The sequence below is a fragment of the Elaeis guineensis genome, chromosome 11 (assembly GCF_000442705.2).
Source record: "Elaeis guineensis isolate ETL-2024a chromosome 11, EG11, whole genome shotgun sequence".
Classification (NCBI taxonomy): domain Eukaryota; kingdom Viridiplantae; phylum Streptophyta; class Magnoliopsida; order Arecales; family Arecaceae; genus Elaeis; species Elaeis guineensis.
This window is the reverse complement of record NC_026003.2, coordinates 99,346,523-99,374,023: the sequence shown is the minus strand read 5'-3', so window position 1 is coordinate 99,374,023 and position 27,501 is coordinate 99,346,523. Positions and strand designations below refer to the sequence as shown.

Genomic DNA, 27,501 nt, shown 5'->3' with positions numbered 1-27,501 from the left:
TTTTGCTGCATTACGTGGATATTACTATAACATCGTAATGCTAAGCACTATGCTAGACCAAGCATACATGACACAATGCAAGCATATCCAAATCCTAGAATCTGTTGCACTAAATTCCGAAAGATTCTCATCAAGGCCCTGGTTCTATCTTCCATCATCTTGCATCCGGAGTGAACCGGTTACAATCACAGTCATGCGCTCTGAATGGTGACTAAGCTCGTGCGATTCTTTACTTGAAACGATGATGAAGTATGAGTGATCCCTTGTATCCAAAAAAAAAAAAGGAAATATGTGAAACTATTAATAGTTTTTTAAAGATTTTAAACATAAAAGATTTGAAAATATCATAAAGAATAAAATAAAATTATTCTTTTTTCATTTTTCTTGAAATAAAAAAAGAATTGGATTCTTATGAAAGGAATTGATTATTAAATTAAAAAAATATCATAATAGATTTCAAATAACCATATTGATAATATAAATAAGCTTTCGATAACAATAATAAACTCTAGACATATAAGAAAGCAACGTTTTGTTGTAGTGACGGAGGATATGGAAACAGATACCGCTGGATAATATCTGATTTAAAAAAATCTCTCCGAGGACCTTTCAAATTTAATAGCTTTTATTTTATTCCTACATTAGATTGGTAGTAGATCACAAAATCTGTTTTAGATATAGTACATCATCAGTGCATAATGAATTGAGGGCCAATATAAATGTGTCCAATTAAGCATATCAATTTTGTACGTGTTGGTGTGCCATGCTTAGATTCAATAACTAAAATCCTGGCGGCAAATCAAGTCAAGATACCTAATCCAAAAAATAGCGAAAAGCATCTGGCCAAGAAAGACAAGCCTGTTACATTTGATCCAACTTGATTATTGTTTACCGCACATCCCAACTAATAATGATATCCAAGGATGAACGTGTGTACAACCACGTGACAATTCCAAGACAAGCATTGATAAAGAGGTCTTGAACCAAGTAACTAAAGGTTGAAACTTCTAAATAACTAGTGAAAATATAGACTAGGATTTGCCCATCAGCCTATAGAGATTTGCCCATCAGCCTAGCAAAAGAATTGTGATACCATATAGAATGTGATGGTTATCAAAATATGGACAGTGAGGATGGTTGACTCTGGCTATTAGATCCTCCGGATAAGTGGAGGCCAGGGATGGACAAGTAAGACCCATTTGGTCATGGAAAATGAAAGAGAGAAGAGGCAGCCTAGGAAGTAAAGAAGACCTCCTGTTTGGTTGGAATTTTAAGAAGGAAAAAAATAAAAAAAAAAATTCATGAAAAGTTACTTTCCATATTTCATAGAAAGTGAAACCCATGGAAGAAGGAGTTTTGATACTTCCATGCGATAGAAGTGGTGATATTTTTTTCTTTCCCAAAATATTCTTTTAAGATCTATAACCAAGATTTTATAAAATATCAATAGATGGTTGGGATAAATATTGAATAGTGATATAATATTATATTAATATAATTTAATATTTATATAAATATAATATTAATATTAATATTATATTAATATATATTAGTATTATATGTACACAATAAATTATCGTGATCAATGTTATACTATAATATATTAATATTATATTTATATTTATAAAAATATAATATTTATATTTATATAAAATTTAGAAATAAAAATATATACCTTATATCTACTAATGGTATAATAGGTATTTTATACTGTTTTTTGAAAAAATAAATACTCGACTAAACATAAACTACTCTACAATAAGTACTTCTCCACGATCAACCAAACATATCAAAATACTATTTTTAGAAAGTAACTTTCTGAAAAATTATTTTATTCTTCCAACAACCAAATGAATCCTGAAAGTAGATGATTATCAGACAATTCAAGATATAATATATAAATACTAGAATATACTTCAGAATAAATGATCTTTTGGCCAATCAAATACCCATCATTTTATTTATCTTTATTTGTCTTTACATTTACCTTTATTTGCATTGCTTCAAGGTTCTGAGCTTAGATTTGTAGCTCTGGTTACTGCCGCCACCTCTCCTAAGAAAATGGTGTTTTGACGGTGAACATCTTCCGAAGCTCAAAGTGTTGGGGCAGATGCACGTACATGTATCCGCACGATCCAGTTAGAAAGCCTGCGCCTCTGCATACTGAAAAAGATTACCCACTTTTCAAGTAGACCTGATGGAACTATACAGATAGCTATCGAGATGCTGCTACGAAGGAAAGGAAAAACAATGCTCGATCATCCAAACTACCACCAGGAAGTCTACTTTATTACACCACCGAAGAACCTTTCCTAGAAATTTGTTCAAACAGAAAACCATAAATCCCCATTTTTAAAAGAACAAATTTTATGGAAACAACTCGAGATGTATTTTTCTTGAAAACTCAGTTTTCAGATTTATGACCCTTTTTTTTTTTTTGCTGCATCATAGGTTTTAGATCAAGTCCAATATAATTCATTACTGCAAAACCTGACAACCCTTTTGTTGATTAGAAGTTTTGTTCGCAATGCTCAACTAACATGTCCTCCCAAATCCTGATAACCATAAAGAATCTGGGATACAGCCTCTGATTTTTCTGAGACGCTCGTCTGCATTCACGCTAACTTGGCAATGTTCAAAACTAACTGCAAAATAGAAAGATACACATGTAACCCATAGGAAGAACAGAACCCTTTATTCCTTCACCTTAAAAGCAGAGTCTTTGGAAGAAGAAAAGCATGCTTCTATAAATATTTTCATCAATATTCTTCATTTTTCTGTACATCTGCCCTTCCACATTTCCCACTTTGACAGCTTGAGTTGTAACAGGAAATTCATATAAATAAAAAGAACCAACGCTTTGAATGTAATATCAAACCTTTTTTTATCCTTTAGCTTCTCCTCAGATCAATAACGATCACGCTGATATTGTCAGCACTCTTCCTTCCCAGTGCAAGCCTGGCTAGCAATGCCGCCGCAGCAGAGCAATGTTCTTCAGATGCTTGCTGCTCTTCTTGAACACCAGTTGCACCCTCAGCAGCTCCAGTACCAAGATCTTCTGTACCCTTAGCTGTATCAGCTTCCTCAAGGCACCGTCGAGCAACATCACATGCGAGATCGTTAGGTAGAACATCCCATAGCCCATCGCTAGCGATGATAAGGCACTCATCTTCAGCACTCCTCTGCACTATGCGGACCTCTGGCTCCGATATCACTGCAGGTTTCAAGTACCTGTCTCCTGTTCAAAAATAAGTTTGCAATAAACCTGCACTAGTTCTCCATAACAATTTGGAATTCAAGTTGATCAGCATACAAGCATCAACTTCCTATTGTGCCAATGCATTAGAATATGTAAGCATAGTAAAATTCTGCTTTTTAGAAAGGTAAGGCTAGTCGAATTTAACCTCAAGGAGATTCTCTATCCGCATGACATACCTAATATATTTATAAGCACTTACCATCTAAATAGGGAAATACCAATTTGGATGATTAAACATGCAAAAGCATTATATACAAGGAGCTTCATCAAGTACTCTAGTTGCAAAACACATAGATGGTCTACTAAATTATTGCTTTTTAGAAGTGTTTGCCAGGTAAGCTGAGGAAAAGCTCAAGGAACCGATGCTAAAATAAATTTGGACCTGAACCTGGGCTTGAGAAAACTGGAGATTTAAACTAAGGCATGACTCTGAGCCTGGCCCAGCCTTCAGGTCATCTCCAAGCCAATACCCTATTTTGGCTATCCGACCTAGTGGATTTTTTTTTTTTTTTTTTGATACAAGCGGACGATCACACCATTCTAATGCGAGTACAATCCAAAAAATCTGAATACAAAATATCAGTGTCCGTGGGCAATTGTCGCTTTGATGCTCAGTCCAGTCTCCGATGTGCTCGGCAACTAAAAAATGCAACCCAATCCACATCACTGTTCGCCTCCCGAAATACGTGTCGAACAGGCATTGCGGTGGAGTGATGGACCTCCAAATGTCACGGAGTAGCAGATGAACTTCCAAATACCTCTTGTCCCGAATCCAGCCGATAACTATAGTTGTCACCCTCAAAATAATCCTTTCTGCTCGTAGCTCCTCCCATGCACATAGGATGCCCATCCAAGCAGCACGGAGCTCTGCTCCGAGCTCGTAAAGATGAGTTTTTGTAACCAATAGCCTGATATTTGGGCCTCGGATAACATAGCCTGCACCATCACTACCCTCCCTAGCACTACCATCAAAGTTGATCTTGACAAATCTTTAGGGAGTAGGCTCTCATGAAAATGAAAAGAACCCTCCGAATCACTACAAGCATAGCAAGAAAGTCCCAGAATCTCGGGGTGACAAAGGACATGTCGGCAGTGTCAAAATGATTGTATTTAGCTAAACAGCACGCTCTTTGCAAAATCTGATGCGTAGACAACCTCGGCTTTGAAGACCAGCCTATTCTTGGACAGCCAAATCTGATATGCAATATAGGCCATCCTACCACCTCAGGGTGCGCTCTTGGTCATACTTCGATGGATCGCATCCGAAAGGAAAGCCAAGGACTACTATTCGCCCCCCAAGACTGACCATCCGCCATCTCTCAAATCAAACACACCCTCGGATAATGAAGCAGGACATACTTCATTGACTCAACCTCTAGCCCACAGATCGAGCAATCAGTCAAAATCTCCATACCTCTGTCCTTGAGAAGTACCCATGTCGGCAATCGATCCTAGGCAACCTTTCAGAGAAAAAGTCTTATTCTGGGATGGACAACCACTCTCCAGATCCAAGCAGCCTCGATCCTCATCTCTGGCACTGATCTACTCATCTTAACGAGGTCCCTAGCAGGAAACTTAGGGCAGCAAGACTAGTCCCACACCCTCAAGTCATGGCTCCGATGGGCAGGGATCGGAATAGTAAAAATCCTGTCAGCTAGCTAACCATCCAAAAGATAGATAACATCCTAAGCCCTCCAATTTCTGTCATCGGCAGCAATCAAATCATAGACACGTAGGTGGTCGTCCACCTCTGTGCTAACGTAGATCGACCAACATGAGAGGGGTAGGTTGGAAATCTAAGTGTCCTAGCTCACATCAACCAACATCCTATCTCCAATCAGTCATCTAACCCAGGCCACCATCATTGGAGCGCATATACAAATCTTCCTCCAAATGGAGCAACCGCGATCAGTTCGGATCTAGGACCCCTGACTCCATGCCCCATATCAGACCCTCATCATCCTGCTCCACAAGCAATCAGACTAGATGAAATTTAACAGTATGTCTAGCAATCATAGCCTTCCTCCTAACTAGTAAAGACTAGATTCCCAAGCCCTCATCCCACAGAAGCTAGCAAAACACCTCTCAAGAAAGCCAATGAAGCCCATGACCGCCCTATCTAGATCCCCACAAAAAATTTCGAAATTGTTGCTCCAGAGCCCTTAAACAGGAACATGGCACAACAATGTCCATCAGGAGGTAGATCGGAATGAAACTTGGGACTGATCTCACGAGGATAGTCCCCCTATCATGGATAGGATGTTGGCTTGCCAGCCCTCGAGGAGTTCCCATACCCGCTATTCCATAGGCTTGCAATCAACCTTCGAAGTCTCTACCCCATGATAGGAACCCATAGGTTGGTCAGGATCCTGGTCTGCTCAGAAATCTCATCTTTTTCGAGTCACCTGCTTCACCTGGACCTTCATCTTAAGACTGAAAGTGACCATAGACTGCATATTCATGAGCTAGCCAGAAGCTTGACAATAGACCTCAACAACAATCGCGAAGCATCTTGCATTCCAGACGGAAGCCTAACTAATGAGCAAGCAATCATCCGTAAAAAGGTGCAAGAGCGATTGAATCCCAGGGGTAGGCCAGTAGGGCTGCAGCACTACCTTTGAACCACCATCAGAAGAGCACAAGACAGAACATCAGCACTAGATAAATAGATCGGGGGAGGGCATCCTTGACAAAGACCACCTGTCAAGTGAAAAAATCGGTCGGAACGTCATTAATCAGGATGGCAAAACTCGAAACCTCCACATAGTCCATGATCCAGTCAATCCATCCCAAAAGCCAAACTCGTGGAGCATCCGATGCAAAAATCACCAGCTCATCCGATTGTAAGCCTGTTTTATGTCCAGTTTGATCACCATCAGATTTTGACAAACAGAGGCATGCTACCAATCATGCATAAACTCATGGGTGAGCAAAACATTGTCCGTGATGCAACGACCATTGACAAAAGTACCTTGCTCCGAGCTAATTAGACAAGGAACAACCGGCTTCAACCAACCAACCAAGACCCTCGCACACTTTATAGAGTGGTGTAAAGACTGATCGACCTGAAATGCCCCAGACTGATGCATCAAGTTTCTTCAAGATGAGGGTGATCAATGTTCTCTTCCATTCCTCTGGAATGCCTTTGGACTCAAAAACCACCTACACCGCCGCAACCACCTCTCCACCGACTGTACGATCGAAATCGAGCTTGGACTAGGCCGTATTCGAATCAAATTTTGGACTAGACCTGAAATAGTTCAGACCGAACTCAGCCTAAATATAAGATCCGTTTGTCTTTTAAGCCGGACTTGGGTATATCTTTGACCTGGCCCAGGCCCGAGCCCGAATTTCAGTATGAATTTCGGACCCGAGCCCCAATCCATCTATTCCTATTCTGATGTCCTTGTATGGATGGAGCCATTGAGGAGGTTACAGGAGAGAAAGAGATGGGAGAGGGACTCCAAGGTGCCGATCTCGATAGGGATGGGGCCGAAGTGGTGGTTGTGGGAGAGGTCAAGGGCGGTGAGACTTCAGAAAGAGATGATGTCAGCGGGGATGAGCCCAGAGAGGCAGTTGCAGGAGAGGGAGAGGGTCTGAAGGGTGGAGAGGGAGAGCTTGGGGGAGGTATCCCTCGAGGGAGTGGCTGGAGAGGGCGATGGCGGTGATGCGACCGCAGCGGCAGGTGATGCTAAACCAGCCACAAGGGTCTCGATTGGAGTCAAGCCAAGCATTGAGGGCATCGATCGGATCGGAGATGGCCGACTTGAGGGCAAGTAGGGCAAGCCATCAGTGGTCAGCGACGCCACTGGCAATGCATTGAGAGAGATATGGGTTTCCACTATAGCTAGGGTTTCTTCCTCTTAAGCCAGAAAGCAAAACACTAATAAAGATGGGTCCCCACCTCCATCTCCTTTTACACGTTCTCATCTTCTCCTTCGTCAGCTGGCTCTCTACCGCCGCACCCTCTGACAATATCTGGTCCCTCCTAGAGTTCAAGAAGGGCATCCACATCGACCCCTCCAGCATCGTCAACTCCTTGAAGCACCCACCGGAGAGATCCTCCACTTGCCCCCACGATTGGGGTGGGATCTCCTGTGACAACTCCGATGCCGTGGTCTCCCTCATCCTCGACGGCCTCGGCCTCATCGGCAACCTTAAGTTCACCACTCTCATCGGCAGTCACTCCACAACCTCTCCCTTTTTGACAGAGGTGAGGAGAGGGCCGATGATCGGGGAGGGTGGAGAGGTCCGACGATCGGGGAGGGAGGCAAAGCCGTATGAAAGTTTCGAGAGAGAGAGAAAGGAGAGAAATGGAGGGAGAGGGAGGGGGTTTGGGCTGGGCTCGAGCCGGGCTCAGGCTTGGGCTTGGCTCGAGTCTTAAGTTTCAATCAAGCCGAGCTTGGGTCTTCAGTTTTAAAATTTATTCGGGCCTAAACCCAATCTGAAGCCCAAAAAAATATTTCGAGCCAAGCTCAGATAGGGGTATGGCCCAACCTAACCCAGCCTGTTTCGAGTCCTAACTGATAGTAGATCGGTACCGATGAAAAAAGAGAGAGGGAAGACCTGGTGGTTTCAATTCACTACAAATCTCATGTAAACTGCCACCTAACCTGGCTAAATCCATTGATAGCACTAGCCTCTCTTCGATACAAATATTCATCCACACTATAGTTCATACTAAATGTAGCTGTAATTATAAATATACCTTGTAAATATAACCAATATAAATAAAATAGTTTGTTAATAAGCCACTTTAAGAATTACAAAATTCTTAGTGACGTGTTCGCATATGACTCTGCCTGGGTTCCTTGAAACATGTAAGGCAGATTCATGTGCTAATTACATGTAAAAAAAAATCAACTTGATTGTAACTAGAATTTCTAAGGTACATTCTTCTCGAAAAGGGGGCAGCCTACCCCTTTCAATATAAATCTAGGAGACAATCACTATCACCCAAATTATGTCATGCTCTTGGAAAGTCTACAACATATAGAATGCATGTAGTACTATAGTGCATGCACCCTAGTTATTCAAAAGAAAAATAGATCTAGATAATTACTATGACTTAAAAAGAGTTGGCATTCAAATAAGAAGTGATAAAATTGCTGACTTCTTAATTTGTACACAATTTGAACAAGTATACATAATGAATCTGGATACTAAGCCAATCCATGTGTCATGACAATATGAGAAGATTTTATGCAAGTGAATAGCATAAAGAAAAAGGGAATCCTAGTGTTTAAGGTTCCTATCATTACAGTGTCGGAGAAAGTTAGATGTACACCGCCTTATTCCCATGAGGAGAGAGACTATTTCAGGCTATGTACCCATAACACTCATGGAGCAAACTTATTGTTGCACCAAGGTTTGCCCTCTAAGAGATTTTACATAAACTAAAATTTTATAAGATAGCTAAGCACCAACTATGACCATTATAGGCACTAAAAGTTCCTATTTATCAAATCTTTTCTAAAAAATTCTGATAGTTTATCTTTTTTACGCTAGCTAAGAGCATACAAATACATACCTGTGTTATATATGTTTTAAAACAATGAAAGCTGATAATTATATCAACCGCTTAAACTTACACAAGCGACACAGAATCAGTACCGAGATCCATGCCAGCCGGATGAAGGTACAAGTCAGTATGGATTTGTACCAGATTGGACTGACATGAACCGACACAAGCAAAAAAAGAAACTGGAGAGGAGGAAAAGAGGGGAGGCGGAGGAAAGGGGAGGGAGAAGGGGGAGAGAGGCCGGAGGAGATGCCGATGGTGGCCACAGATGGGCCACGAGCACGCTCAGAGGGCGGTCAAAGCCTCAGCTTTCTCCATCAAATCACAGCCAAGAGAGAGAGAGAGAGCTAAGGAGGAAAAGAAAAGAAGGGAGGGAAAGCCAATGAAGAGGCTGCCGGACGATGAAATAGCATTCCGCAGCTCCACCGACGTGAAATAGGGATGATTGCCGCTATTTCATGAAATTTTTTAAAAAAAGCCGACCACAATGAAGCCAGCAATGGATTTACTGGCTTCACTATTCATCATTATTTAGAAAAATATAATGAACAGCGGTTGTCACCCCTGTTTCCCATCGTGGCTCTGTCCGTGCCTTGTCCACCATCCAGTAGCCACCGCAGCCACCCGATGCCCTCCAACGGCCTTTCTGCCGGCTACACCTCCTTTTGGTACGTTACTCTTTCTTTCTCTCTATCTCTCTCAATTAAACGTCCTATTGGATGACATGGAGCCACAGAGGCCTCCACGACCTCCGACGACCTCGATGGGCCACTGTCGGTCCTTCGACGGGTCAACCCCTTTTTCGCTCTCCTTTCTCTCTTCCTCTCTTTCCCTCTCCCTCATCCAATGTTCCGATTTGGAAGGCCGAACCATCCCGATTATGATCGATATGGCTCGAAACGTCTGGAACCGCTCGGTTCAGGATGGTTCGACGAACCATGCTTACACGTGCTCTTCATGAGTAATTACAAATGTTATTTTCCTCTTGGGACTCTTTTGACACTCCTTCAATTCCTAAAAGATTATACCTATGCATTCAAAAATAATAGTTTTGATAAAGAGATAGCCAAGCCATACATTACCGATGGATTGTGTAGTGAAATTTTTTTTTCTGAACAACTACATAAAGTTTCTCTTAAGAACTGTAAATTTAGACCTCTACAAAGATTTTTTAAAAAATTTATCTATATCGAATGATTTACAAGTGAGTGCAATACTAACAGAACTTTATTAGTGATGAAGACCATGGGGTGTCAACCAAATTTCACTTAAGAAACATGTAGATTTCATTCTACCTAACAAAAACTGCTCATATTTAGAAATGCTTTCCTCAATTTCACACAGCCTTGATCCAACAACACCATGAGGTGTCAACCAAATTTCACCTAAGAAACATGTAGATTTCATTCTACCTAACAAAACATAAACTGCTCATATTTGGCAATGCTTTCCTCAATTTCACACAGCCTTGATCCAACAATGCCTTCATAATAATTTCCATACCCACCAACCCAACAAAAAAGGCATGATTATTACAACAGTCAAAATAAAAAAAAACTTAAATAAATGAATTGCTTTTAGACTTCTTTGGTAAAATGGCAACATCTCTTTTTTCCCCTCCTGAGTCAAAACAATTCTTAAACAGTGGAAAGATTATTAAATAAGTTGCCTACTAAGTCTAGTCCATGGTTTCAAATTCTGTTGGGACATCCCACGAGACACCGGATAGGGTACTGCCTCAGGTGTCAAGATTGGACTGCCCTATAATAGTCCCAACATCCTGAACGACGTGCCCTAGGACATCTCTTTCCCAAGTACTAGGATGAGATGGGACAATGGTGTGTCCCATTCTACAAAAAGAGGGATAAGCCCGCTCCACAATTAAAACCTTGTTTCCTAGTCCTTCAAAATTCTTTTCAGCACTGTAGTCTTACCAAATCTTTTTAGTTATGCGATCTTTTGGCTTTTACTTCTCCTAACCTATACTGACCTTCATAGGCTCTTTAGTTCATTTTGAAAACCCACCAAATTAATTTTGCTATTGCAAAGAGAGGATTAGATGCAAGAGCAAAGAAAATAACTAACAATTATGATTTGACTATTCAAATCTCTGGACAATTATTAATACCCTCTGTACATGCCCTTCAAATGCAATTGGGCCCACTTGACCCCTTCAAATGCCAAGGTAATATCTAGTAGAGCATGAATATAGTGCATATCGTAACATGTCGGATTGTTAATACTAAATGCAAAATCAAAGCCTATGGACCTTTTCTATAATCCCTGGTAACTATGTAAAGAAGAATTGTAGCCATTGGATCATATGCATTAACCCATAACCATGCAAACTTGAACGTGAAAAAACCAAATCCAAACGGCATACAAATCTTAGCTACAAGCTCCCTTAACCTAATACAAGAAACTTCTTGCTGAATTGGAACTCGAAAGCAATTTCATGTTAGCGAGGTTCTCCCTTATATTGTATGGTCAATGACCAAACCCAAATCCAAGTTTGCATGAGAGGTGGGAAATGCTTCCTTGCTTTAAACAGATTGGATCTTACACCTTGTATTACCCAAGCCTTCCAAGTCTACAACCTCTATTGCAAATCCAAATCGTCATTGTCTATAGGTTTCGCAATTTGCCCTTACAAAGAAAATTTTTATCATCATGCCACCTTGGGATCTCTCTTCACCATTTTCCAGCAAAAACCTTTATTAAGGGGTCTCAATAGAGTTTAATACATGTTAGCAAAATCCAATTGAGCCTTTGGGCAAACTTTACTGAAAAGATGACTCCTTTTCTCTTTCTCACAACCAATCACCCTCCCGACCATTGATGATATGTAACTCCAAGATTTTTCTATAGGAAACTCTATGATCACTTCGACTAGCTCTAACTTGGAAATTTTTATATGGCCTCATAAATACCCTAAGAAGCATCACTTGTTACCAATAAAACAAGCCATACTTGGCACATCATAACCATTATAGATTGCTGCCTTGCTAAACCTTTTCCTTTCAAAGACAGTACTAAGGTTGACTATGCTGTTATTAGAGGCCGACCGGCCGGCCACGGTTCAATATGCCCCCATGTCGTTCCACACCAGGTCTAAACTATAACATGGCAGAGAGGGCGGTGGAGAGGAAGAACGGGAGAGAGAAAAAGAGGGAGAGAGAAAGGAGGGAACAAGGGAGGGAGAGGGATGGTGAAGGCTGGCAAATGCTGGTGGAGCATGGCCCGACACAGCAGCAAGGAGGAGGGAGAGGAGGAATGTGAGAGAGGAAAAGAGAGAGAGAGGGAGAAAGGTGGTGAAGGCCGATAGAGAACAGCCCAACACAACAAGGGTGAGAGAGAGGAAGAATGTGAGAGAGGGAAAGAGAGAGGGAGGGAAAGAGGGACAAAGGGCTATCGAATTACTGCTGGGAGTTATCGGAGGGCCACTGAGATTGTCGGAGGACCAGAGGGCCGGAGGAAGGTCTCCGCTCTCTTCCTAATCGAAACATCTAGCAGTTGAGACCGCCAAAGGGCTAGAAGAGGGGCTCGGCTCTCCTAATTGAAACAAGGGCCACCTGTCCTTGTTTCTTTTTTATTTTGCCAACTTTTAGTAAAATCGGCAACCCCTCCTCCCGTTGCTGACTTCACTTAAAGTCAACAAAATTAAAAAAGAAACAAGGGCCATCCCCCCTTATTTCGACCAGAAGGAGGGCAGAGCCCCTCCCGTAGCCCTCTGGTGGCTTTTACGGCCTTTTGATGGCCCTCTCTCCCTCTCCCTCTTCTTCCCTCCCCCTCCTTTGCACTAGTTTCTCGTTTCGAATACCGAAACGATCCCGATCTACCACCAATATTGGTGGTATGCTCCAAATTAAGGAGTTCGGGGCGATTATGTAATCCTTGAATAGTACTATATCCCCTATTTGGATATTCACTTCTGCTCATCTTAACTCAAGCATGCTTTTGCTTTTTCATCAACACCTCTGAACCCTTAGCAACTTTTAATAGTTCACATTTTGCTATGTAATCAAAATTCTCAAGAGTCCAATACAGCTAGCAAAATTATTTTTTTAAGCTTCAATACATGTGTAACCTAAGAAAATGCTCACATAATACCATTAGGCATGTTCATCTTGATATCCACAATTTCATCTATATATGACTCATCATTTTCCATCAAAAACTTCTCGCCATTATAGAGCTCATTGGTTTTGAATCACTCCTCATATGGACATGTGAAACATTAACTCAAACCAAGAAATCCATGGAAAGAATTGTAGCTTGTGGATCCTAACTATGAAATCATAACCAATTAACCATGGTTAAAGACGATCTTAAAATTGCCTAAGAATCTTTGACACAAACATTTGCATAGAATTGTTAACAAAGTAGAACATAGAAGTCAACCAACATGAGAGAGATTCACTTTCATTTACAAGCCTTCTTTTGAAATCCACATGTGAATGAGAAAGTTCCTATTTGTCTAACATAAGAATTGTCAAAAATGGAAAAACTTAGTTAGAGCCTAACCTACATCTTAAAACCCAAGTTCAAGTCTAAACTTCACATTACTCACCCAACAGCAAATACTAAAAATTTCAAAACCTTCATAAGATATGAAAATGATTTGCGATATTTGTACATTTTTTTTAGCAAAATCTCCATAGGCCACTAGTTCTATTAATACCTTTAAAATGAAATATGAACTTTGGTCTTCAATAATCCTGTAGTTCTTTGTTTGGGTTGTATCAGTTAACACTCTACAATCTTCTACTGATTTGTTTGGATTGTGCCAGTTAACACTATCAAAAGATGAAATGAAAGATAAAAAATATTGACTTAATAGTTATCACATCCTCGATGTCATTCTTTAATTTGATGACAGGTTGTTCATAGAATTTTAATTGAATGTAATAAATGAAGTGAAATTGACAACCTTAACATCATGCTAAATATAGAACCAGGTTTTTCATGGCATTTCTTCACTTCTATACAATTACATTAATCAAATAGGAGTAAGCGCATAAGGCTTAAACCCTAATACCCAAACATTTCCTTGCACTAATGGCCGCTCACCAATAGCCAAACCATAACCTTCGCCACAAAATTGTGGAGAAAGTAAAGATTACAGGAAATAGTAGTGAGAAGAAAAGAAAATACCACAACAAAGTTGCCAACTACCATAACCACCATTCCACTAAGCAAATGCACTACCAACTGCCAAGCACAATATTGTCATTCTCCTTTCTTCTCTCCTCAATCCCTCTCCACTCTTGATATCTAACGTCGGGGCACGGAAAATAGATAATATTGGTTTAACATTATAACTTCATGGATTAGGTTTGGGGTTATGAATATCCAACTAGGTTCAACCTAATCCAAAACACTAGAGGCATTAGCTTCATGGTCTTCACCTAAGGCATGGATGCATGCCCAAGCACAAGATTTGTGACGGGTCGCCTATTTGGGCTGCCCAAGGCTAGATGAGGCACCCGGGTGCCTGACCCACTTAAGCAGGCTACTTAGGTAGGTACACAGCCCATCCTTTAAAACAAGGAGTGTGATTCATGAGGAGGGTGTCATTCACAAGGTATTGTGTTATAAAGCACCAATCCTCTCATGCTGTGTGGCATGCCATCAATGCAAAAAAAGCTTAGATAATAGTTTTGGACCCTACAGCATTTCCAAAATATAATGATACTATAAACTATTAAATCACATCTTGTCCTAAAACTTTCTCATTGATTCATTTCAACTTTTTGATTTCCAATCACATGCTTCTTTCACCTGAAAAAAAAAAGGAGATAATTCCTCAATACCTCAATCGATGCTTCTATCCTTCCCACTATATTAAATGTGAGCCTCAAACCCTTAACATCACAACATAATTCTTTACATAGTTCTCTAACTTAGCACAAAGGTACCAGTAATCATATATTCAATTTTTAAAGAAACTATAAGCATGAGGTTCAGTAGGTTGGAATCAACCAAGGTTCATGTCAAAACCCAACAAATCCAGGTCTACGGTACACAACCTAGTATAATTTCTCATATGACCATGAGGTAATTCAGTCCATTGTAAACTTGATAGAGTCCAAGTCATCGCCAACATATGCATAGGTGGAGATAAGGGCAATTGTAGGGGTCTTTATAGGATTACTCCCAAAAAAGTATGGGTCTTGTTATTAGAAGGCATTAACTTGATTGGATTTTACCACAATTTGCCATGATTTGGCAAATTTGGAAAATACTTCTCTACCCAAGATAATGAAAAAACATGCTATACAATATGTTGCCCATCAGATATCCACAAGAACAAAAATTTTATTCTAGAAAAAAGGATCATCCAACTATAATCTCAATTTGTTGCTATCTCATGACTCCATAATTCAATTCCTTCCAAGCTCCAGTTACCCATATCCACTGCATTCCAAACCTGATCAGAATTTAGATCTAAACCAAGATCAAGATAAGAATAGGAAGAAAAATGAAGGTGACTTGTTCTTTAGAATTATGGCATTTTCCATTACTCAGACTCAAGGTTCGCGGACTTAGTACCAAAATCCGTACCGATTGCCGACTGGTATGGTACCATATCGTACCGTACCGATAATAAAAAAATCAAAAAAAAAAAATCCCACCCACAAGCACTAAAAAAAAAAGAAAATCAGACCTAATCAGACCTAATCGAGTCCGAACCATACCGAACTAGACCGAATCGAGTCCGATATCGAACGGTTCAAGCCGATACCGTACCGAACCAATTGGTTCGATCTGATTCAGCACACTTTCTGAAAATCCAGTCTGAACCAGACCGATTCCCTGGCAGTACGATTTGATATGGAATGTACCATCCGGTTCGGATCGATACGGAATACCATACTCAGACGTCATAAAAATGTCTTCGATGACCTCAAAAAGGATGAACCCAAAAGTTGTCCAATGGTATCAAAGCGAGGCATCAATTAAATGAAACAATAAAATAAAAAAAATGTATTTTTAGATCAATGATATTGTCTTGAACATTTAATGAATTTTAGTTTCTGAGGATTCGAAGCATTTCCCATTTCTCATCATTATTTTTCCATGCTTATGTGATACATATCATATATTGCACTACCATGTCATTTTTTTTTATGATAATGACTAGTATTTTCATCCATCAACACAATAACATGCAAAGCTTTTATATACTCCCAAGATTTTTTGGAAGCCTCCATATTGTCAAATCAAGGTTATCAGTGTTTTATGTACATCCACCAAATGTGCAACCTTTATTGGTTTTAGAAGTCGATCCATTCCCAAAACAAAACTCTCATCCACTCATCACCACTCCTAACTATCAACCATGAAAGAAATTTTAAAGCTAAAGCCCCTAAATTCTAGAAAAGTCATGAGATGACTTTTTTATTAGAAACCAGTGTTCTCAAGTCATGATAGGATGTCAATTATCCAATTGTTATGAAAAATACAACATCAGAATCTTTGCAAAATCTAAGAACACATCTTCAGCTTATATGTGTATTTAAATATGTAGGAAGTTATCTTTAAAATGAATGATAAGTTGGACCGGTTGCAGTTTACTTACAAAATTTTATGTTATACTGGAAATTTAATGTAGAATGCCAAAGTAGGCATATAAAGAGGGTCACATTATAATTTAATGAATTGATGTGTAAAAAGAGTATCGTGAAATATCTCAAGTGTCAAGTGTTTCATGCTCAAAAAACCATAAAATTGGAATGAAAATGTAACTGCTACAAATGTATCGCAAATTAATGAAGCCATATCTAACAACAATATTGTCATTGATCCATAAAGGCTATTTCCTTTTGACAAGTGTTATCTTCGACAAATTATTATTAATTAATTCATTTGGTCTTTCTTTCAATAGAGATTCATCAAATCTGAGGTTGCTTCAATATTTGTGATGCCCATATTAAACGTGTATTCACCTATATCCCTACTCTATTCTTTGTAGTGCTTCGTGCATTCATTTCCAAAATTGACAGCTACATTAATGTTGCCTTGCTATATGACTACCCAATATTTTAATATTATGGATCCTCTATCTAGCAATGTAGGATGGAAGTTCATTGTATCACACAATCAAGAAAACTTTCCACTTGACTTCAATGCAATGCTATTGAGTTTCATCATTCACACCCATAAGTAGATCATTACCACCATGGTCAAAATGGAAACTATATCAACCAAATGATATGCTAGGTGTACAATCAAGGTACGTCGTCTCGGCACTAGGCCACGTATCGATGCCACTCTATCACTGTGTTGGTATGCCCGATAAGGGGGCTAGCTTGCATACCAAGTGTCGGTATGCACCACATTCCATATACCGATACCGAACCAGTACAGTACATCCCATCCTACCCGATTCAGAATGGTATGGCGTATCTTGTGTCCAATAGACCAATCTGACATTATTAAATAATGGAACTAAAGCCCATCATGAATGTTCATTTAGATGTTACAATATACATAACGATGTCAATCAATGTTGACAAAATCCTCTATTATCATAAACATTATAGCAATAAATCCTCGATATCATCTTGCAAGAACATTTCCTCCTTAGCATTAGAAACACCAATGCAACAAACATTGCTTTTGACAATGGTAGAAGATATTTGTTTGCTACCTGATGGCAACTTCATTTTCATTAACCATTTGGATTACATCCTGAATTTTTTGCCCTGAATCTTCGACATCATTGCTCCATTTGACATTAAAACACTCCATCATACATGTTGCAGTTCTCGATGATGAATCTTTAATCGGAGACACAATAAAAGATCTTCTTTCGAGGGCAAGCTCATCATGTTCCAACCCTTGTGACTACCTTTGTTGCTCAACAAAAAAAAGGGACCTCAGCTTGGGCTTAGGTTGGAGATGGAAGAGATTGCATATGCCATCATCCTTCATTGCTTACTAGCCCCTCTCAAGCAACCACAATGAGGGGCTCTTTTGCCAAAGGCAAGAGTAAACATGATTTATTACTCAACAAGCACAACCTTGGCGTAGAACTCAGCTTGGGTTTGGCTCGTAGATGGAAAGGGCTGCATAGTTCCTCATCCTTCACTCCTTACTCCCAATGTCAAAAGAGCTTTAGTACTAAAGGCTAAGAGATGACGTTGAGAATGTAGATGGTGTCGATGGCATCAACATCCGCAATGAAAGTCAAGGTTATTGAAGAAGATAACATAATAATATAGGCAGCAAAGGAATAGAACTTTTAAAGGAGGGGGGTTTCAACATAATGGCTTATAGAAGATCCATCAAAAACCTTCAAATAGGAGTATGCATTAGGAGGTTCATGTGCACTTTTGAGGTCTTTAAATGGTCCACGAAAAAGAAGGTCAAGGCATGCACTTTTTGAAGTTGTGTAAATGGTGAACCAAAACTTAGATCTTGCATGCTTTTCCTACAGGTAATTTTATTATATAAGAGCTATCCTAGCTCGTGATCCCTCCTGATCCCTATGAACAAGGTACTGTGAGATGTTATATCTTTTGCACCTTTATTGAAAGTGATTGCATTCCTAGCTTCAGATCTAATACATATTCCATATGGACACATGTAACTTGACTATCATGCTTTCCAGTTTGGATCCTTGTGGCCAATGCCAATCTATTGCTCAATGATAGAAGAAGGTTGCTAATCTTAATATTGACTAATGTAGCAACCAGTGCTACAACAACATTCAATTGGGCTTTCATGGCATTGATTCAGTTGGTGGCAATTATTCTCTTCCCTTATAAGAACCTCTAATCTTATATCCAAATTCTAGCTTAAATCTTAACATAATTATCTAAGCTCATAATTATTTTATCTTCATTAGCAAAACTTTTGACCGAGGTTCACCATCTCAATATTGGATGCCATACCAATACCATCCTATTATAGTATCAGTACATGATTAGGTATGGGACAATTGTGTTGGTATGGTACGGTATGGTACAACATATAAGTATGGTAGCAGTACGATACGGTGCATCCTATACCGAGCAATAAGGCAAACACTACTTTTGACAGCCACTGACATCATAAAAATTATTATCTAAAGTGCCACATTAATAGAGCAAGCTTTAGGACATTATGATGTGCTTGACAACAAGTTATACAAACAAAAAATAGATAAGTAGTTTAGAAACCTTCAGTTCCAATAGTTGCATAGTCAAAGAATCAAATACAATTTATGTAAAATAAAATAGAATAGGAAGATAACCATAATTATCTAACCTTATATGGAATGGTGTATCTCAGCAACTTGTTTTATGTTTAATTCCTACCTATACAAATTGATGTAATAGGAACTATTAATTCATAACATTGTTTGAAGTGATCACTAACAAGCCTTGAAGTATCTTAAACTAATCATTTATTACTTGCCAACATTCTAAAGATAACAAGATGTATCTTCTATTGGTCTTTCCATGTATACCTAGCTATGTAGTCTACAAATACCCCATGTATTGTGTATTTTGTTTTCAAGCAATACAATAGAGTTGTTATTTCTTCAATTGAATTTATTGTTTGACATGGTATTAAAGCCAATGGTTCATCATCGCCAATACGTTGTACAGTGATTGTTTGTTGTCAATATGTTGTATAGTGATTGTTTGTCACCAATACGCCAACATAATCCAACTCCAGTTTCAGCCTCTATGTTGCTCAACGAGCATTGTGCAAGTATTCCGATCGGTGTCCATCACCACATTACCCTTCATCACCTCACACGTCAAGTTAGAACCACCATTTATTCGCCCCTCTTTTCCTCACATATCAGATAATGACTTCCATTCCCCTATTTTCAATGGTGACTCCCAACATCGAATACAACTACTTTGTCAATGGGCTCGCTTGGGCAATGGACGATGCCTCCCTTGAGAGGGCTTTCAGCTAATTCGGTGAGGTCGTTGAATCCAAGATCATCAATAATCGAGAGACGGGGAGGGGCTTTGGATTTGTGACCTTCAGGCACGGGCAAGCGACAAGGGATCCTATCGAGGGAATGAATGGGCAAATCCTCGATGGGAGAAGCATTACTGTCAATGAGGCCCAATTCTGAGGTGGTCGTAGTGGGTTTCGTAGTGACTGAGGGTATGATGGTCACTATGAGATTGGTGGCAGATACAGCAGCGGAGGTGATGCCTATGGCCATGACCGTGGTTACGGAGGATCCCATCTCTCAAGGAGCTACGATGCATCGAACAAGGAATATCGAAAGCTGAATCGTGACCAGCAAAATACTATTCAGATAGCTGCTATGGCCAATGCTGAACCTTCCACATCTAAGTCTTCATCTCAACCTACTATCTTTCCCCAACAGATATTAAGGCAATTGTTAATCAAGTTTTCTCTTGTACAGATTTTCCTTCTTTACCTACTTTCTTCGTCACTCCAAACAATTTCTCGTGAATTATCAATTCTACTTGCTGTAATCACATGAACTCTGATTCTTCATAGTTCCCAACTAAAACTGTAGTCACTCATTTACCAACTATTCGCACTGTTGATGGGTCCCCCATGCATGTCAGTCATGTTGGAACTATTAGAACACCTTTCTATTTCTGATGCATACCTTGTGTTATCTTTGGATTGTCATTTCTACTTGCTATAATCACATGACCTCTAATTCCATCCGATCTTTCCACTGCCTTTCGTACAAGCACTTCAACTCCTCTCAGTTTCTGGCGCACTCATCTCGATCATGCACTATCTTCGAAGGTTCAAATTTTAATCTTTAATGGTTATTTAGGTCATGTCACTAGTAAATCCTTTTGAGTGTATGTCTTGTCAACTTGGAAACAAAAGATCTTACCATTTAATAATAGTGTCTCCTTTGCTCCTTATGATCTTGTTGATTCTGATATTTAAGGGCCTGCACCTGTTCCAAGCAAGGGTAAGGTTGTAAATGGGTCGGGTTGACTCATAAACCGACCTGATCCGACCCGTGTAGACCCAATCCAAACTGCTTTAAAGGATCTGCGGATCTGGATCAGATTCTAAAATTGGACCTATTCCATTTTTCGTGTCAGATTTGGATTTACTAAATTTTGATCCGATCCATTGAGACTTTTGGATTGATTTGGTTCTTGAAATAAATGATCCGATCCAATCCAACCCAAACCCAATACGAGATCTGAATGCTCCCCTGAACGACTGAACCCAAACCCATCCCTCATCTCTCTCTGTTCCTATGTTACATGAATGTTAATTTTGATCGAGACTATTTTAATATCTGTTGCTCTTGAAAGCACATTCTATTGATTTTTAGATCCTTATCTTTTAAAATTTTATTAGAATATTTTAAGTTTGGATTAACCAAGTCAAGAGTAGTGGTGAGGAAAATGTGATTAGACTTTTTAGGTTCTTGACTGAAGAGTGTAGGATACGAGGGCTCTAATAGTTTCATATATCAGGATCAAAATTTGTAGTGTAAATAAGATTGTTTATAGATCTTCTACTTATTGATCTTATTATTTATAATCCAGATCCGAACCGAACTAGATTCAGATCCGAATCGAACCTGAATTTCATGGATCGGAGCCGGACTATACATGGATCTGATCCGACCTGAATGACCTGTTGGATCAAGAAATTTGATCATGGACCTGATCTGATCTTCTATTGAGCTGGATTTGGATCCAATATTCAGATCCGATCAAGGAATCAGATCGGATCAGGGTCACTCATGACCCGATCCGACCCGACCCATTTGCATCCCTAAGGAAGGGGGATCAAAGTATTTTACGTTATTTATTGATGATTTTTCTCGTTATACCTAGAGTTATCTTTTGCATAATTGATCCAAATTACCTAAAGTTTATCAAGATTTTTCCCATATGATTCATTCATAATTTTCAAAATATATCAAGATCTTTAGATCTGATAGTGCTAAAGAGTATGGTGAATTGTTCTTTGTTGCCACTTTTATACATGGTACCATCTCTTACAAATCTTGTCTAGATACTTCTCAACAACATGTCCACGCCAAGCGAAAGCTTGGATATATTCTTGATATTGTTAGAGCTCTTCTCATTTTGCCACTCTCCCTGATGACTTTTAGAGAGAAGCTACTCTCATAGCTATATATACCACAAATTCTTCTTTAGAATCAATCTCCATATAAGCGACTTTATAGGGAGCTGCCTAACTATGACCTTTGAGAGTTTTTGACTATTCATGCTTTGTACTTCTCCAACCTAATGAACATACCAAATTACAATCTAGAGCTTGTCTTTGTTGTTTCTTGGGGTACAGCATTGAACATAAGGGTTATAGATGTTATGATCCTATTACTAATAAACTTTAGATTTCTTGTCATATCATCTTTTAGGAGCACAAGAAGTTTACTACCTTATCTACTTTTCACTCTATCTTTCCTAGCTCTCATCATCAATTATTTACAAATTCTTCACTTGACCTTTTTCTCGAGTCTATCTCTTTTGATACAGATTCTCCAAGCTCAACCAACAATGCACTTACTGCTACCCTTACTGAGACAGATCAATCTATTGATCCTCCTCACATGCCACAAAAGGTCTCTCCTCCTGTTCCTCACATGCCACAAGAGATTTCTCCTTTTGATCTTTCCAACCTTTGTCGTTCCACTTAGATAAATAAGCCTCCTATTCATCTTCATGATTTTCATTGATACTCTACCCTTGTGACCTTATATGAATCTACTACCTATAGAGAAGCTAGGTCTAATCCCTGTTGGCAACAAACTATGTCCGAAAACATAAAAGCTTTAGAGAAAAATTGTACTTGGGATCTTCTTGATTTACCCATCTGACAAATATGTTGTGGGAAGTGGATCTATAAGATCAAGACTAAAGCTGGTGGTTTAGTTGAGTGCTGCAAAGCTTGTCTTGCAGCTAGGGGTTTCACCTAAGAGTATGGGATTGACTATAAGGAGATCTTTGCCTTAGTAGCTTGTCTTACTTCTATTCGCTCTTTGATTACTGTCACAGTCACTCACAAATGGCAGCTTTCTAGATAATGTTAAGAATACCTTCTTAAATGGTGACTTCATAAAAGAGGTGTATATGCAACTTCCTCATGGGTAGTATCATCTACCTCATAAGATTTTCATCTTCGTCGAGCTTTATATGGTCTCAAGCAAGCTCCTAGAGCATGGTCTGCAAAATTCAATATCACTACTGCTCGGCTCTGCTTTACATCCAGTCCTCATGATAGCTCTTTTTACCCATGTCTAATGCTGGTGCTAGTCCTCTCCTTTATGTTGATAATATGATTATTATAGGAGATGATATTGTAGGTATTCATGACCTTAAGATTTTTCCAAGTCACCAGTTTGAGATGAAAGATCTCGGCTTCCTCGGTTATTTCTTGGGTCTTGAGGTCTCCACTAGGTCAGATGGATATTTTCTCTCAAGTCAAATAACCTCTGATCTTGTCTCTCATCCAAGCTAACTATTGGTAAGACTGTCTCAGCACCTTTGGAAGCTAATGTTAGGATGACTCCATCTGATAGTGCACCCCTTTGAATGTCACTCTCCTATCGCCAGCTTGTTGGGAGTGGGGTTTACCTTATAGTCACATGCCTAAACATTGCTTATGCAATCCACATTGTTAGTCAATTTATGGTTGCTGCTCGATCCATGAATTATGTTGTTATTTTTGGGATACTTCACTACATAAAGGGGACTTTATTTCATGGCCTTCATTTCTCTACTTAGTCCTCTTTAATTTGCATGCCTTCTCTGATGCTGATTGGACTGAAGATCCTACCACTAGTTATTGCTTCTTCTTAAGGAACTCATTTCATGGCATAGTAAAAAGCATAGAGTGGTAGCCCACTGCAATACTGAAGCAAAAAATCATGCTTTTAGCTAATACTGCATCTAAGCTTCTTTAGCTTCGTTGGCTTCTTAAGTACATGAGAGTTACACATTCGAGTGTTATTACCTTATATTGTGACAAGCAGAGTGCCATAAACATTGCTCACAAGTAATGTTTTTCATGAGTGATCGAAACATTGAGAATGATCATCATTTTGTTCATCAGCATATTCAAGATGAGGTTGTACCACTACAGTCTATCTCTTCTATTAATCAACCTATGGATATCTTTACTAAGTCTCATTCTATTGACTGATTTCTCGACTTGGTATCCAATCTCAAGTTGATTTCCAAACTACCATTTCGAGTTTGAGGGGAGATATTAAGAATATTCTAGAATATCTCATGATTCTAGAATATTCTCTTATATATTCTCCTATATATATTATGTATCTTCTATCGGTCTTTCTATGTGTAGCTGGTTGTGTTGTCTATAAATATCCCATATATTGTGTATTTTGTTTTCAAGCACTACAATAGAGCTGTTCATTCTTCAATTCAGTTTATTACTTGGTAGTTCCATTCTTCTACATGTTATCCTTAATTCCCACATAAATTCTTCATTCCACTCTCATGCACTACATTAGGTTCACCAGGTAAAACTGTTGATTGATCCAACAGTTTCTGCTCCAAGACATCTCTCATGATCTGCCTCAACAGGTGCATTCCTACAAGCCATTAACCAATTTCTCCATCTTGTTCTCTCTCCATAATATCAACCAATGGCAGAAACCACAACGGCCTTAGGAACTGATTCTTACAGATAAATCTACAATCTTATTTTTACTTCTGTTGTACCAGCAAATTACAGCCATTCTGCAGCATTTATATCTTTTTCATTTGACATAAAAATATAAGAAAGCATACCAAACAAAAGAACATAGTGAACAAATGAACAGCAATGTGGCAGTACTATCTTTTTCATTTGACATAAAAATATAAGAAAGCATACCAAACAAAAGAACATAGTGAACAAATGAACAGCAATGTGGCAGTACTATCTATTTCTACCAAAGAAAAGGCCAGACAGTGAGAAGTATACCTAGGGCCCGGGACATTGCGAGGATTCCATGGACGCGAGCACCATTCAAGTAGATCACCCGCCCGCCCGCTGCTTCTATTCTTGCCAGCTCGTCTGGCCGGTCAGGCTGAGATTAATTTACGGTAACAAAACGACAACGTCATGCGTTACCAAAGCCGCATATAATAAAACAAACTGAACAAGAAACCCGAATTCTAAAGTCTATACGGCCGCGCCCACAGACCCAGCTTCCCCCACACCAACCGGGACGTGTGGCAGCTTGTCGCTGTCCCCCCCAGATCGATCGAGACGTAGATCCCGTCACCCTCACCCTTCCACTGGGCCACGTGTCCCTCGGGAACGATACACGTGTCCCCCGGACGGAGAATTGATTACGTAACAGAATCACACCTCGTCCTCACTCCCACGTGGCGGACGCTCGCGGCGGTTGGAACGTGGTCCAGGGGGACGGTACAGTGAGACATATAGGAAATAGGGCACGGGTATTGGCGGAAATTACGGCGAAGTGCCACTACCTTGTGGTCGGAGGAGAGCGGAAACGCACGGCCCGCTCGGCTGAGCACCGCCCGCGAGTCGCCGCAGTTGGCGACGAGGAGGCGGTCGCGGCTGACGAGGGCGACCACCGCCGTGGAACCCACGATGTCCGATTCGATTCCCGAGCGCTCGCACCGGCACGGCGGGTACCCCACGTTGCCGCACACGCACGCCGTCAGCGCCAGCTCGTCCATCCGCTCGAAGCTCCGCGCCGTCGCTGCTCTCCACCGGTCCTCGTCCGTCGCCTCCGCCACCCCCGCCGCCGCCAGCTCCTCCGCCAGTATCACGTGCATCCGCTCCTTGCATAGCGCAGACACCTGCATTCAAAAACCCCAAACTCCATTCAGTGACGATCGCCTCGATCGGACGGCTGGCAACCGCCCAGCCTCCCCCCCCAACCCCCCCGGGACAAACGCCATGGTTGGCTTATAATGGTTCGCAACAAGTGGATGTACGGTGGCAGCAGCTTTTTGGTGCGACCCATTACCGTCCAGCTCCGATCAGACGGCCTACGTAGTAGGCCCTGCTGCTCCACGTACTGCGAAACGGCTTTTCCCGGAGTTCAGATTTACGACAAGACAACCCGTGGAACGGCCAAACCAAGATCTTTTCCTCAGAGTAATGAGGAAAAAAAAAAATCATACTGGGAAAGAGAAAAATTTCTGGAACCGTGCAGCTTAAATTTTCTCGCTAACGTGGCCATCATCGCGGAAAGTAGCAAACGTTTCAATGCCAAAAAAACAAAAGGAAAAATTTTCTCCTATGGCCAATTTAGATGTTTTTGTTATCCTCCTCCAGTTATTATTTTTGACGTTATCTGTTCCATCCGACCGATCATAGCGAGATGAATTAAATTATTACGGACACAGTAAAATTATTTGTAGCAGCAGGGAAATAAATAAAATAATGGATCCCTCGATCCTCTTGTGTTTACGTGTAAGTATTGGTTTGTAAATAAAATGTTTATGGTTTTCTTTTAAAATCAAGAAACGGAGGAAGACATGCGACTGCGGTGAAGGTGTAGAGAGTTACGTGCGAGCCGCCGTGGCCGTCGAAGACGGCGAAGAAGTGCAGCATCGAGCCGCCGCCGGGAGGAAGGAAGAACCCCGGCTGGACGGAGACGGCGTCCTCCATCTCCCTCGACCGGCCGGAGAGAGAAATCGAGCCAAACGCCAGCCGAGGCTCCACCGCCGGTGCCGGGGACGATGCGGAGCACGACGCGATCGCCGGTGCTCCGCTTGCTTCGCCTGGCGAGGTAGGAGTTGAAGGAGAAGAGGGCGTCGCCGAGGATGGTGGAGGAGGCGGCGGCGTCAGCGAGTCGTCCCGAGCAGGACGGCTCCGCTTCTCGCCGCGGCCGGTGGCAGGATCGGACTCGGCCGCGTCCGCCTCCGCCTCCGCTTCCCGCTTCCTCTCCGCGCTTCGCGAGAGGCTCCCCGCCCTAGAGGGCGAGTCCCCGGCGACGACGGTGAAGCGCCGCATCTCGATTCTCCGGCGGCGGGCCTCGCGGCATTTGTCCGGGGAGTCGTCTTCGCCGACCATCTTGACGTAGATATCCGCCATCAACGGCTGGGATCGGAGACGGGTTCTGGCGAAGCGCGATCTTCGCCGTCGATCATCTCCTCGGAGGGTGCGGGGTTTGGCGAAATGAGACGGAGAGGGCCCCGGAGGGCTTTTATAGGCGGAATTATTTTGGGGGGATTTTTGGAGAAAGAAACGGCTCGTGCTGTTGTTTTTCTCGTGGAAGAGGCCCGGGCAGCCAACTGGCCATCGGGCAGGGTTTGGGGCTGCCCGGCACCGACCGCGACGTGTCGAGTTCGCGACACGTGTACCAGGTTCCGCGTCATCTGCCTCTCTTTTTTCTGAAAGGCTGCTATCGCGTGTTTCTCATTGAATTATCGTATCGTCTCGCAGCTTATCATTAGCACATGCTCCGAGATGATTTTTCTTTAATGTTTACAACTTCTAATGACGGAAGCCAGTTTTGTGCATGCACAAACCTCATGCACCATTTGATTTAGTGACAGTGGAGCTTTGACTGGCCGATCAAAGATGCCAATCTATTTTTCAAAATTACGGATCTATTTTGTCTCTATTTTTGATTATATTAGTCTACAGGCCAAAGATTGCTTATTTTAAAGATTTAATGTGTTGATCAATACAATTGGATGGTACTTGATCCTCTAAAGTATAGAAGTGGTTGTTCTTCTGGTCGTTGGATCCTACCTACAATTGAGTTATTTTTTAGAATAAATGAGTTATTACA

At 40.7% G+C, this 27,501-nt stretch overlaps 1 protein-coding gene across 5 annotated transcripts; it reads right to left on the bottom strand.

Moving 5' to 3' along the window:
• Positions 1-26,915, bottom strand: LOC105053585 (probable protein phosphatase 2C 68). Of its 5 annotated transcripts, XR_012135263.1 has the most exons (6): positions 26,271-26,915; positions 25,220-25,555; positions 24,705-24,810; positions 2,879-3,238; positions 1,988-2,156; positions 1-262 (listed from the first exon to the last, which is right to left on the bottom strand). XR_012135263.1 is itself a non-coding variant. In XM_029267169.2 (5 exons), the coding sequence occupies exons 1-4, from the start codon at positions 26,796-26,798 to the stop codon at positions 2,892-2,894; spliced, it is 1,317 nt and encodes a 438-aa protein (XP_029123002.2). In that variant the 5' UTR covers positions 26,799-26,915; the 3' UTR covers positions 1,927-2,163; positions 2,879-2,891. The 5 variants fall into 5 exon arrangements, 4 of the variants coding, with proteins under 4 accessions (XP_029123002.2, XP_010933108.2, XP_073101511.1 ...); XM_029267169.2 differs by lacking the exon at positions 1-262 and having other exon boundaries at positions 1,927-2,163; XM_010934806.4 differs by lacking the exon at positions 1-262 and having other exon boundaries at positions 1,927-2,156.
• Between the last annotated feature and the right edge of the window lie 586 nt (positions 26,916-27,501).

Excerpts from the sequence above, each read along its gene's own strand:
- LOC105053585 (XM_029267169.2), bottom strand. The coding sequence starts at position 26,798 with ATGGCGGATATCTACGTCAAGATGGTCGGCGAAGACGACTCCCCGGAC. Across the intron at positions 25,556-26,270 it reads ACGGCCACGGCGGCTCGCAC|GTGTCTGCGCTATGCAAGGA; the intron begins GTAACTCTCTAC and ends TTTTGAATGCAG. Across the intron at positions 3,239-24,704 it reads CGCAATGTCCCGGGCCCTAG|GAGACAGGTACTTGAAACCT; the intron begins GTATACTTCTCA and ends ATTTTTGAACAG.